At 39.0% G+C, this 12,885-nt stretch overlaps 1 protein-coding gene across 1 annotated transcript in view; it reads left to right on the forward strand.

Moving 5' to 3' along the window:
* Nucleotides 1-12,885, forward strand: part of NKAIN3 (sodium/potassium transporting ATPase interacting 3) — a 293,698-nt gene that overhangs the window by 262,157 nt on the left and 18,656 nt on the right. The window contains exon 6 of the mRNA XM_021688357.1: nucleotides 5,905-5,965. Coding sequence (XP_021544032.1) covers nucleotides 5,905-5,965 — 61 coding nt within the window. The remainder of the gene's footprint in view (nucleotides 1-5,904; nucleotides 5,966-12,885) is intronic.

Below are 12,885 nucleotides of genomic sequence, written 5' to 3' on the forward strand. Positions count from 1 at the left end.
ACTCTGACATGACACCAGGGCATGCTGAAGTCAGGCTTGCTGTGAGAGTTGAAGTATTACCATCCTTCATGAAAACCACTGTATCACTTCATTCAAGTGGCTGAAAAATTCTTACTCCGTCATATTATTTCTCCTTTCCCCAGTGAAGGAAGCAGCATGTATTCAGGAACACATCAGCTACTTTCAATATACTTGAACTGTTTGGTTTCATGTAAACCCAACCAAGAGTTAACTCATCAGTGAAAAGAGTTTAATATCCCTTTTCTTTCTACATGTTTATGTTCCATCCATCTGCTCAAGACGGTACAATCATTGGCTTGTTCTCGTGTTTATTACATGACCCAGACATTATCACAGCAAAGCAGAAAAATCTATGGAACCTATCAAATCAAGATAACAGGTGCGGATGCACACAAGCAGAGCTGGTTTTACTTTGGCTGAGTGACAGGGGGACCCGTGTGGGAATTTCAGGATTGCTAATGTGCTGGAATTCTGCAATTCACCTACTTCATTCCAGCCATACTGGTTTCCCTCCCACACTTTGCTTTGACATACATGCTTCTCATCATTGACTTGTTCAAAAACATTTAATAAGTACCTTCTTTGTACGAGGCAAAATACTAAGTTTCAGAAATGCAAAGCAAGTTGAGAAAAAGTTCTCACCTTGAAAGAGCCTGGCAGTTGAGACAGACATGCAAATCGATAAAAATGGACCTTCATCAAAGAACCCGAGGCTGTGCCAAAGTAGTGGAAGGAGTAGATCTTCTCCCTGAAGTAACCAGGACAGGACTCTGAGGATGTAGACTTGGCATCAGCTCTCTCAGAGGGGTCCTGCCTTCAATGACCTACTGGGAAGAGAACAAATGGATACATAGCTCTGACACAAAGCAGTACTGGGAACTGCCATTAGAGATATAAGAACAAAGTACTGAGACAGTTCAGACTAGAGGTGTATCCACTGGGGAGATCAAAGAAAGTGACATTTGCAACAGGGATTAAAAGATGAGAGGGTCTGTGCAAGCAGCGATGTGAGACCAGGTTAGGGGGATGTGAGCAAGCAAAGAATGGGATGTGCCCAGGGAGTTGGAGCACAGCTCATGGCAGAGAATAGTGGGGGATAAGCCTTGAAAGCCAAGTTGAGAGCTTGGAAGCAGATAAAAGTGATGTGTGCTTGGACAGGCAAATAATCTTTGTTCTCCATTACCCCAAATTGTGAATCGTGATTTAAGGAAAAGCTTATTCCTCTTGGAATACAAATGTGCTGTATTAATGTCCACCTTAAAAAAATAAATAAAAAAATAAAACTAAAACAAACAAAAAAAACTGCATTGACCTCACATCTTTTTCCAGCTACTGTTCCTTTCTCTATTCTCCTTTTCCAAGACTCCTTGAAAGAATTGTTGATATCCTATTTTCTCTTGAACCCACTCTGGTCACATTTTTGCCCCATCTTCCACCAGAACAACTCTCATCAAGGTCACCCATGTGCTCCACACTACCCAATCCAGTGGTCAAGGCTCAGTGTTCATTGTCCTTGACCTACCAGAGACCTTTGGCATGGTTGATTGCCCTTGGTTTTTTTGGGGGGTAAGGGGGGGAGAGGGAGAGGGAAAAAGAGAGAATCTTAAGGAGGCTGCACACCCAGTGTAGAGCCCGATGCAGGGCTCGATCTCCTGACCTGAGCTGAAATCAAGAGTTGGACACTTAACTGAGTCACCCAGGTGCCCCACCCTTGCTTTCTTATGTCACTGTACTGACTGAATTCTTAAGTCACTGAAAAGGCTTGGCTTCTTTATGGCTTCTTGACTTCTCCCCAAACTCTAAATCTCAAAATGTTCCAGAACTTCATCCTTTAACTCCCTTCTCTAACTTCACTCATTTCCTTAGTGTTCTAATCCAGTCATATAGCTTTAAATACCATCTATAGATATGCTGATAACCCCCAAGTTAATAATCACTCTTTATTTACCTGATCAATTTCTCAGGATTGTGTTTTCAGCAAACAACCTTTAGGAATGAGGTAACTGCTCCCCCATCCCACCCCAACAAAGAGTAGGCTTCCTTCCCCTTGCTGTAAAAGTAGCTCAATGCTCCTCACCTGTAATGGAACCCATTATATATGCAGGGGTCCATCATGGCCCAAGGGGAATGCATCAGAGATATGAAGCTCATGCTGGCTGCTGAGCACTTTGTCTCTGACCGAGCATCCATGAAACAGTAACAGGCTAACTTGTTAGCTTATAGAATAAAATCCCAAACCCTGCACAGTTCTTGATATTAGGTAGCTATGCTTTCTTTTTTAAGCAACTTAACACCTTAACCCAAATAAATTATATATAGAAGGTTTCTGCTTGCAAACATTCGACTTAATGACTTTCATAAGGATAACGCTCTACACAGAATGAAGTGTGTCAGGTTCTCCCTGCCTCCTATTGATGGCTTTGGCCAAGACCTTTATAGAATCATTTTGGATTTGAGGAAAAATAGACTAACAAAGAACATTTTAGAGCCTGGTACTATGCAGAGAAACTTCTGGCATTCCTTAAGGAATCTCTTAAACTTTAATGCTTAAATCTTGATGTGAATCATGGGAAATTTAGGAAGGTAGTTGGGGAGTTATTTTTGATCAAGGATCCTTTTAGCTTCCCTCAAGGCCACTGATTCTTTCACCCTAAGTCAGGGTCTGTACAAGCTCTTCTGAGTTCCTTAGATGAGGTTTTTCATCCATCCGTTGTACCTGAAAGTGATCCCTTAAGATGCTCATGCTTTTAGAGACAACTCATATCTCTGATTCATTCTTACTAAGATCCACAACTAGCAGGACACACAGCCAGTGGCTGTCGTCCTAATTTCTACGTGTGTGAAACCAAATCCTGCCAATCCTTATACAGGGCCTGCAGGCCAAAACCAATCAATCGCCTAGACAAATCCTACTTGCAAAAACTACTCAATCTCTTACACAAGACTAGTTGGAATCTAGTCTTATGTCATTTGCATTCATTTACTATATCAAAAAAGATGGAATTTATGTGGTCAGAATTTACAGTACACAGGAGAAAATCATTTAAATGTTCTATATAGAGATGGATGGGTTTAATGGAAGAGAAGTGTCTTGAAAATTACTGACTCCTTCAAAACTTTATTAAAAGCAGACACAATTGGACTATCCTGGTATTATTTACTTTGCATGTTATTCCATCTCTTGGAGATAAGCAGAAAGCCACAGGGACTATTTCAACTCATATTATGGGAAACCAAGAACTACACAACACTCAGCCATCAACAAATTGGTGATTAACATGATGTCTAGACAGGTTCCCATGAGAATAACATTATTAATTAAGCAGCAGTTTGGTTAATCACGATAGCAAAAGTAATTTTTGGAATAAATATTTTATTAGTGTGCCCATCAATAAAGCAAAAGTAAAAGGATATATGTTAATTAATTCATTTGTGATAATATTGAGATTAAGGCTGGCAATTTCTGTTTGAGGGCCTAGAGAATGAGCTAATATTTCTAGTATGGCATGTCTTTATCTTACTGTTTCCAGCTAATGGTACCGTATATTTCAATTACCCAGCCAAAATTCCTTTCTTGTCATCTATCAAAATATTATTAAGCTCCATTAGTGAATAATTGAATTTGACAATTTTTCTGTTGCTATACATTCATCTGTTCTTTTAAAACTGGGTATCTCCCATTTCATCAGTAACAAAAATTTCACTGAATGAGGAAAGATAGTGAGCTGTAACTATAATTAAGACCCTGATCTTACTTTCCATCAGTCAAAAGACTCATTTGGAAAAGAAGTAAATATATTGGCCAGTTCTCTTCAGTACATAGACAGTAAATCTCTCCAGAAAGCACAGTTAACCCAATATTTTTAGCATAATCCATAGCCCTAAAACTATAAGGAAGAAATATAATAAAACTTAAGTAAAAAAAATATATTTCGGAAAAAATTATTCAGGTGAGCTTGCTCTTTTATCTCCATAAAAGAACATCTGTGGAAACTTCCAGGTTGGCGAACACTTAGGGATTTGGGAAAAGTGGTGCACTCGAGAGGCCAAGGAAGCTCTGCACTTTTTCCCCACAACTTGCCCTATGCGTCACTTCCACCTGGCTATTCCTGAATTATATCCTTTTATATATAAACCAGTAATCTAGCAGAAGGCCACAAGTTATATAAGGACATGAAGAACACCTTTAGTGCAGTGAAAGTGATGCATGAAATCTCAAAGCAAATGTCAGAAAGCCTACAGGAGATCTACAGCAGTGAGTGGGACCGTCAAGAGAATCCCATGACCACTGTAGGGAATAATGACCTCCTTCGGGAATACTACAAAGAGAAATGAGCTGACCAGGCTTTGAGGACCATGGAAAACTATGTAGCCCCATTCAGCGATATGAAGGAAAGAATCGCTAAATGGGTTGGAAACTCATGAACAGTGACAGTGCCCAGCACCCCCTGGAGGTGATGCCATATGCCAAGAAGAAAGATGAGGGCAGTATGGCCAAGGCTGAGGAAGAGTTCATCAAAGACCAGACTGTGTTTAAAGATCTGAACCAGGAACCGCTAAAGGAACTGCCTCTTCTTTATAATAGTCTTATTGGCTGTGACCATCTTCCAAAACATCTCCAAGTTGAGGGACATCTTCTACAAGGAAATGAACACACTTAACCACAATTCCTATGAGGTGATGAGCAAACTGGAAAAACAACATTCCAATAGTTTTGTTGGTGCAGGGACCATCAAGCAGCAACAGATACTCTTTGGTCATCTCTTCCTTGGTTTGAACATCTATGGTTTCTAGCCCTCTTAGCTCACCAGTCCCTCTGCATTTTCCTGAAAGAGTGAGAGGAAATTGGTCTCAGCAAGTGAAGAAGAGCTAGCACCTGAACCTGCCCAGTTTAAACAGTCTGGAAGTGAATTCCAAATTCAGGTTCTTAATCTGCAGGCTAGTCACAAACCCTAGATAGATTGTTGTCTGCACTGGGAACTTCAGTCTTTGACACTAGGACTATCGAAAAAGTTTCCTTTCCAAATGTTATTTTATAAGGGGGAGGAAGGGAGAGACTTTAACAACAGAGAGAAAAGTAAGAACACAGACTGTATAATCACTATTTAGGTATCTATTTTTCATCAACGTACTCAGGGTAATTTTAGACTAGATGAGATGCATTGACAATTTGGTCCTCCAGGAATTGCGGTGTCTCCGGCTCCGTAAAATAAGAATTGCCTTCTCAGTATAATAAGTACAGAAAACAATATGAAACGCTAGAAAGACTACACTCTGGCACCTGTATTTATTTAACCACTAGTATCCAAAGGATAAATGATCTCTTCAATGTCATGATATGATTAATGACCTCAAAGTTAATGCGTTTTCCTATGATATAATTAACAAAACAATTTCGTATTTAAATAGAATTTATTTTCTCAGAACATTTCAAATAATTAAGTAGATGATTGGCATGTAATTTACAATTAACATATTTTGATTCCTTTTATAGCTATTAAATATTAAAATAGTTGTAGTAATAAGGAGTGTTGCCATAAATTTCTCTCTAAATAGTCCAAACTTAAAAATATATGTTCTGAATAACCTGAGGTGACTTTAAAGCATGAGAACTATAAATCCCAAGTCAAAATCTAAGTCAAATATCTAGAAAATGTTTCCCATTCCTGTGTACTCTTTTAGAAAGCTATTGCAGCTCAGTAGTACTAGAGAGGCTTACTTTAAAATCACAGCTATTATTTAAAAAAAAAGATTTTTTTTCCTATTAAGATTCATAGACTTCATTACTATGTATTCTTTATCTTTATTTATTGGATTATATAGGCTTTTCAATTCTGGACATTTGACATCAATTCTTAAAGTATTTTTTTTTCTCCTTTGCAGTTGGTTGGTTTTGTGTATGCCTGTTATGTGATCAGTATTTTCATGGAAGAAGAAGACACCTGTAAGTACTATTATAGCTACCTGTGGGTTTATTTCGGATGAGATATAGCTTCCAAAGCTAATCATTACAGGGCTATGAAAGCTTTCATAGTTGGAATTTAAAATGACTGAATGCAACATGGTAAAGTTACAATCAAACGTTTGCAAACGGAACTGCATACAAAGAAGATGGCATTAAGGATTGAAACTCTCAGTCCCGGCTGTGTGTGTGGATGCCCAGAGATGTGGAAGTCTACAGATTGCTGTCATACCATGTCTTAGTAACTTCTCTTCAGAGATCTAAACATAATGTTGAATAGATAATCAGGGATTGTTTTATCCATGATCAATCTTACGTATGCTAGTGCAGAATTTCGAAATCTGACTAATAGCAATGACATCAATACAGTACATCATAGCAAGAATTATATGAATGTAAATTACATAAAATGCTCCACAAAACTAAAATGACAACCTTCCAGGTGAGATGTAAAAAAAAAAATTTTTTTTTAAATGCTGTAAAATAACTAATGAGATGCTAAAAAGCTAAGTAGTCATGTTTGAGCAGAATACTACCAAAGAAATAAAAGACAGATAGGACCTGAAGTTATGTGGGCAGAGATTTAGCAACCTATGCCAAAGCCTGGCATTTATTGAGTGCCTGCTGATGTATAAGGCACATCTTGGTGCAACTATTATGAGCTCATGTGATACCAAAGAAAATTTTAGTTTATTTTTAAAAAATAAATCATTATTAGATAAACAAATCACACCCAGCCATCTCAAAGATTCAGTTATACCATTGCAATTACTGTCTGGGTTATAAAGTTGACCCTTTAAAAAAATGAGGATGAGTGTCCAGCTAGCCATGATAACTTCTTCCTAGAACACAACTCCAAAGGGGTTTGATGAATGCTTCCCACCAAATAGATGCAGTCACAGTACATGAGCTGGAGTCCAGTTGACAATGAGGATTTATTTAACCAGCTGGAAGAAATATGGGACCCTGAGATTAAACTCTTAGGTAGTGAAAAATGTGTGAACATACTGCATTCTATCTTTTATGCTGGCTTAGGGATATTTTATTTTTTAAATACTCGATGAACCAGAAAGTTTCTGACATTTCAAAAGTGCCGTTGCATTGACAGCATTTCCCAGTATGAGGTTAACATCAGAACGTATATTTTCAGGCAGTCCATTAGTAGCTCCCCAATCTGACAAAATTAATGCCCAGAAAATCAGCAGCATGCTTCCAACTCACAGCTGAGATAGGCTGCACCTCCAAAAACATGAGACCTAAAGGAAATTATTAGAATAAATACTTCCAAAAAAAAAATACACTGCCTGATAAATCCCAGCTGAATCCCTTATAAAGTAAGTTTGAGGAGGTACCAAATGTGCCTGTTTCTTGTCCTCCTCACTAAACTTGGAGGCTCTCAGATGATGCTCATGCTCCATCCTCCCTTATTGTGTGAGAAAAGGCAGATTAATCAATAGTGTTTTCTCTATTAGAATAAATATATAAAGGACTTTTCCTTGAGGCTTGTAATTTTAAGCAAAACTTGGAAATACAAAATGACACGCAAAAGAAAATGCTCATCTTCATTGGGTAAACGATTTTGACTTCTATCAGCCTTCTTTTAAAGTAATAATGTTGGTGGATATGGATTATATTGCTACTGGCAGATATTGTAGTTCCATCGACTTTGGTGTCTTTAATTAGCTTAAGTTTCTCTATAGAAATCTCTGAATCAGCTATTTGAATGCTCATCAAACTGGCATTCAAGCAGCTGCTAGAAGCTTATGCTATTAATGGTTTAATTCTAGTGTTTGTGATGAGGGCCATACATTAAGTTACCAAGAGACATCCAGATATAGTAGTTGTGTTACCATCAATTCAAACAAACCTTAGAGTGAGAAAAAGTCTTGGGTAGGTGCCCAAAGCAAAATAAATATGCCCTAGACTGACTTGACACGATTATCTACTGGAAGAAACACGACAGGGAAAAGCAATCACAAACCTTTTAGTCTGATAGTTCTCAAGCGCATGTAATTTTACATTTTTTATTGAAAGAAGTAGAAATCAAAAGTGCAGTTATAATTAAATGGTCCCAGAGTCTTCAGAAGGCAGATGCGAGCAAAGGGAAATGTCTGGAAACCAATTGCAGTGATCTCATAGACTAGTACAATTTGTGCCAACACTTAGCTTTCAGGTGCAATAATGAACTGCCCTTTGGATATGACATTACCCACCCGCAGTCAAAAAAGAGGTGTCTTTTGATTGGTTTTTCCAAAATGTAAACCTACAGTAAGAAAGCAATACTGGTAGCTTTTCAATTTGTCTAATTATACTTCTGGAAAGCTGATTCTGAAAGGTAACTGCAAATATATAATGTAATGTCACAGTATTTTGGCAGACAATGTATCATTTATCATTTCAATTCCTATTCTAACTAATGAAAATCTCTGCATTATTCAGAATGCAAAGTTAAGCCTTGTTCTTGGACTGAAAGCTGTCTGCCTGCCTTAAAAAATTAATAACAGCTACCGGCTGTCTCCTCTGCACTGCCTAAGTGGTTCTATAGGACTAACATTTCCGCTGATGGACATCTCTGAAGGGTAAAAAATGCTTGAGGAAACATTTATTTCCAGCCACCCATCTTCTTAGTTAGCTTTTGGCCTCTTCTGCTAACTATATTCCTTATAAAGCCTCTGATTGCAGGTCAAAGACAATGAAATAAAAAGCTCAAACAGGGAAGAATGCTGTTTGATGGGGTCAGACCTTCCCATCACTCATTCCAATGAAGAAGCTTATTTATATCTCTCATTTCATTTTTATTTCTTTTTTTAATATCTATCAATCTCTACGAGCACTTTTGTGAGACAGGATATTTGGAATCTGTAATCGTAAAAACCTGTCGACATCTTGTTTGTGAATTATCTGCTGCTGAAAATGAACTTGTAGGCTTGTTACTATCTTGTCACACTTACAAAAAAGAATGTTTTTAATTCAGGGAACTATGTAGGCAAGGCAAAAGATGCTGAAAAATAATATTAACTTATATAAATATTACCAGGCTTCTTGCGAGGATCTGTTGCTAGCATGACTGCTTCTGATATTAGTTTGCAAATTACACCTGGGACATCTGTTTGGTCTCACAAAGGCCAGTCTGGTTTGCACATGTTGAATAGTCAGAGAAAAATATATTGACAACCCTTAGAGTTAGTTTTTGAAAAAGAAATGAATCTCCCCCAGATGCAGGTTCAATAAATTACATTGAAAACTCAAAATGACTCTTTACGCAACCATTTGACCCTTGCTAGTATACTTTTGAGGAACTTCTCATTGGAAGGAAGCATGACTCTTGGAAAAACATTCCATACCCTACTGTTCTCGAGGCTTCCTGCAGGCTGGTGTGTATGTATTTGTCTGTCTGCCCATAAATTCCTTTTAATAGCATAAGGTGATATTACCATAGCAATGATGTGAATTGGAAATAAATAACCCTGTCAACCTTAAAAATAAAATAGTCAGTTATCAGCAAAATTCATTTCTTCGGGAATAGCAGAGGAATTGCAGTTGGGGCAAGCAAATGATGGGGAACCACAGGCAAGTCCAAAGAGACAAAGGGAAAGTCAGCTGGTAATAGGTTGTAGGAGGAAATTAGGGAGGGTTCTTTTAAACAAAAGTTCACTGGAGAACAAGAAAGCATACAAAGTTGCAGCATTTCTCATTAGCTGTTCAATGTGGTTAGTGCATTGCTGGAGCAGGGAGGGATCTTCCTTCTTTTTCTTAAAAGTGGAAGATGAGGGGCGCTGGGTGGCTCAGTTGGTTGGGCGACTGCCTTCGGCTCAGATCATGATCCTGGAGTCCCAGGATCGAGTCCCACATCGGGCTCCCTGCTCGGCAGGGAATCTGCTTCTCCCTCTGACCCTCCCCGCTCTCATGCTTTCTCTCTCTCAAATAAATAAATAAAATCTTTTTTAAAAAAGTGGAAGATGAAATTCCTATGTGAAAAATGTCTTTCCTTGTCAAGATAATTCTTATCTTCCTTCTTCCTGCTGATTACACAGCCTGGTACATGCATGAGAGCTCCCCCTATCAGTGCTTTCCTGTTCCATTTTAAAGATTTATTGATTTATTTATTTTGAGAGAGGGGTGGGTGGGGTGGTGTCAGAGAGAGAGAGAGTCTCAAGGAGAGTCCCCGCTGAGCACAGAGCCCTCGGGCTTCATCTCACGACCCTGAGATCAGGACCTGCGCCAAAACCAAGAGTCAGAGGCTTAACCAGCTGTACCACCCAGACACCCCTCTTTTTTTTTTTTAAAGATTTATTTATTTGTTTAGTTTAGAAAGTGGGGGAGGGGCAGAGGGAGAGAGTGAGAGTCTCAAGCAGACTGCCTGCTCAGCACGGAGCTCAGTTCCATTTTAACTGAGGTTTCCTTTATTTATTTTCACAACCCCTATCTCCTCCTAAGAATTTTTCTAAAGAAGCTAATGGGAGGGCAATTGGGTAGTTTGGATGTTAACTTCCCAGCATCCCTTCCTGGCTCTGTAATGTGTTCAGAAACCTAGAGGAGAGTGACCCAAAGGTCGGGCACCAGGGGAAGGAGAGGAAGCAGGAGAGGATGGATGATCCTCAGAATAGAAAACTGTCCATTGTCTTGTGAGCCTTGCAACACATAGACATTGAAGTAGAGGGACAGGAGAATTGGTTGAGTCAGAAACAGAAATGCAGGTATGATGCTTTAGTCATAGCTAACATTTCAAAGGAGTCAGAGCATCTGTCCAATAAGCCATTAAGAATCTACTGATTCTCAAGATAAATTTCTTTGGGTCACTATACGGTGGGTTGCATCTAACTAACCTCACCACAGTGTAGATTTAGAGCCTGAAGCATCTCCCCTAATTTGATGGGGAGACTTTATCAAATAGCTACAGAATTACTAGCTAATCTTCCTATTAGAATAGATGATCTGTGAGGTCAGGATCTTTATTTTGTTCCATGATTTAATCCTAGAGCCTAGAAAATGCCTTGCACAAGCATCCCATAAAGAAATGATTGCTGAATTTATATTGCTAAATTCTCTTGGCCTAGCAACTCATTTTTAAAAATGGATTTCAAAACCCCAAGATTCTCAAATTTGACGAAATGATACTGCCTTACATTTAGAATTGAGTGAGATACCTGATGCATTTACAAATATTTATGTTTGGCAAATGGCAATCCTGCATCTCTTTAACAAAATTGGATGATTTTTAGTAATTTTGAAGGTCAAGATACAGGGAAATGGATTAAGCCTCCACTAAACCACATCAGAGCAAGAGCTTGAGTTTGTCAATTCCTGGACAAGATATCACAGAGGGAACAGGGACTTGGAACGTAGATGCACTCACAGAATGAATTCAACTACAAAATGTGGCCAAGGGAACAGACTCACTATCAAAAAGTTAGAACCAACAGGGTGGTGACCTCAGACAGTACTGCACATGGAAAGGTCAGGGAGCACAGAATAGGATCCTAGCTACAGTGCTATGGATCGGAGACAGAATTCCAGTCCTTGGGTGAGTTATTAAGACAGTCTCCTTAATGGATTCATTAATTAACTCAACAGTGAGAATCCTTTCCCAATGTATGTATATATCAAATCACCATGTATTAAACTTTAAATATATCACAGTTTTATTAATCAATTATACCTCAATAAAGCTACAAAAAAGAAAGACATTATCCTCTCAAGAAGAATATCATAAACGCCCAAATACCCAAACCAGTAAATCAAGTAGGAATTCTCCACAGGGAGAAGATAGAGAAGCCCTTTTACTAGAACCAGCTCCAAAGTCAGTACTAAATTCACCATGAAGTAGAGCCTAGACTGTTGCTTATTTCACTAAATCAGGACTTTTATAATTCAGCCTAACTGGGGACTATCCACAGCTGTCTTTTCTAATCTCCTCATCTCCAGCCGCATCTGTTTTCCTAAATCCACCAAACTCTCAGAGAGGTCTTCTCCCTCTGTTGACTCACTAACCTACATACATCCTGCAGATCTTAGCTTAACTATCTCTTCCAAAATTTGGCCATTTTTCTCTCACTCTCTCCAGGCTAGATGAGGGCACCTGTGATATATTGTTAGATGCTTGCATTGCACACTGTACCTCTTCCTTGGAAATATTTAACATAACTGGAATTCTTCGATCATGATATCCCCAGGACCTAGCCCATTTCCTGACATAATGGACACTTTATACATTAGATAATGAGTGAGGGTTGAATGAGTAAGTATGAATAAATGGACTCAGAGAATGTTTGGGATTTCCATTGGCAGAGATGAGGGAGAAAGTGTTTCCTTCTTTAATCTCTGTCTCCATGTATATGAATGACCACTCCTGACACAAGCTAGAAACTTGGGCCAACTCCTTCATGCTTCCCTCACTTCCCACATGCAATCAGTCACCAAATGAGACATTGTCACTTCCCTTCAAGTAACCAACAGCCCCCACATGTTTGTTTGTCTGTTTGTTTGTTTTTAAAGATTTATTTGAGAGAGAGAGTAGGGGGGAGGGGCAGAGGGAGAAAGAAACTCAAGCAGACTGCGCACTCAGCTCGGAGCCCAACGTGGGGCTCAATCTCACAACCTGAGCAGAGATCACGACCTGAGCCGAAACCAAGAGTCAGATGCTCAACCGACTGCACCACCCAGGTGCCCCCCCCCAACATACACACACATGTTTTTTAACATTCTTCCCAGGGACACCTTCTTCCCCATACCTCAGTGGACCCTAAGCACATATCTGAATCTGTGCTCAAGTTATGGTTTAATTAACTGCATTCCCCGCTTATAGCTGGGGATTATGGCTTACTTACCCTAGGATCCCAAGACCTGGTTCAATATCTGGAACATCATAGGAAAACAATGTGTATTTCTCATGCATACATTTG

This window comes from Neomonachus schauinslandi, chromosome 4, assembly GCF_002201575.2.
Source record: "Neomonachus schauinslandi chromosome 4, ASM220157v2, whole genome shotgun sequence".
Lineage (NCBI taxonomy): Eukaryota > Metazoa > Chordata > Mammalia > Carnivora > Phocidae > Neomonachus > Neomonachus schauinslandi.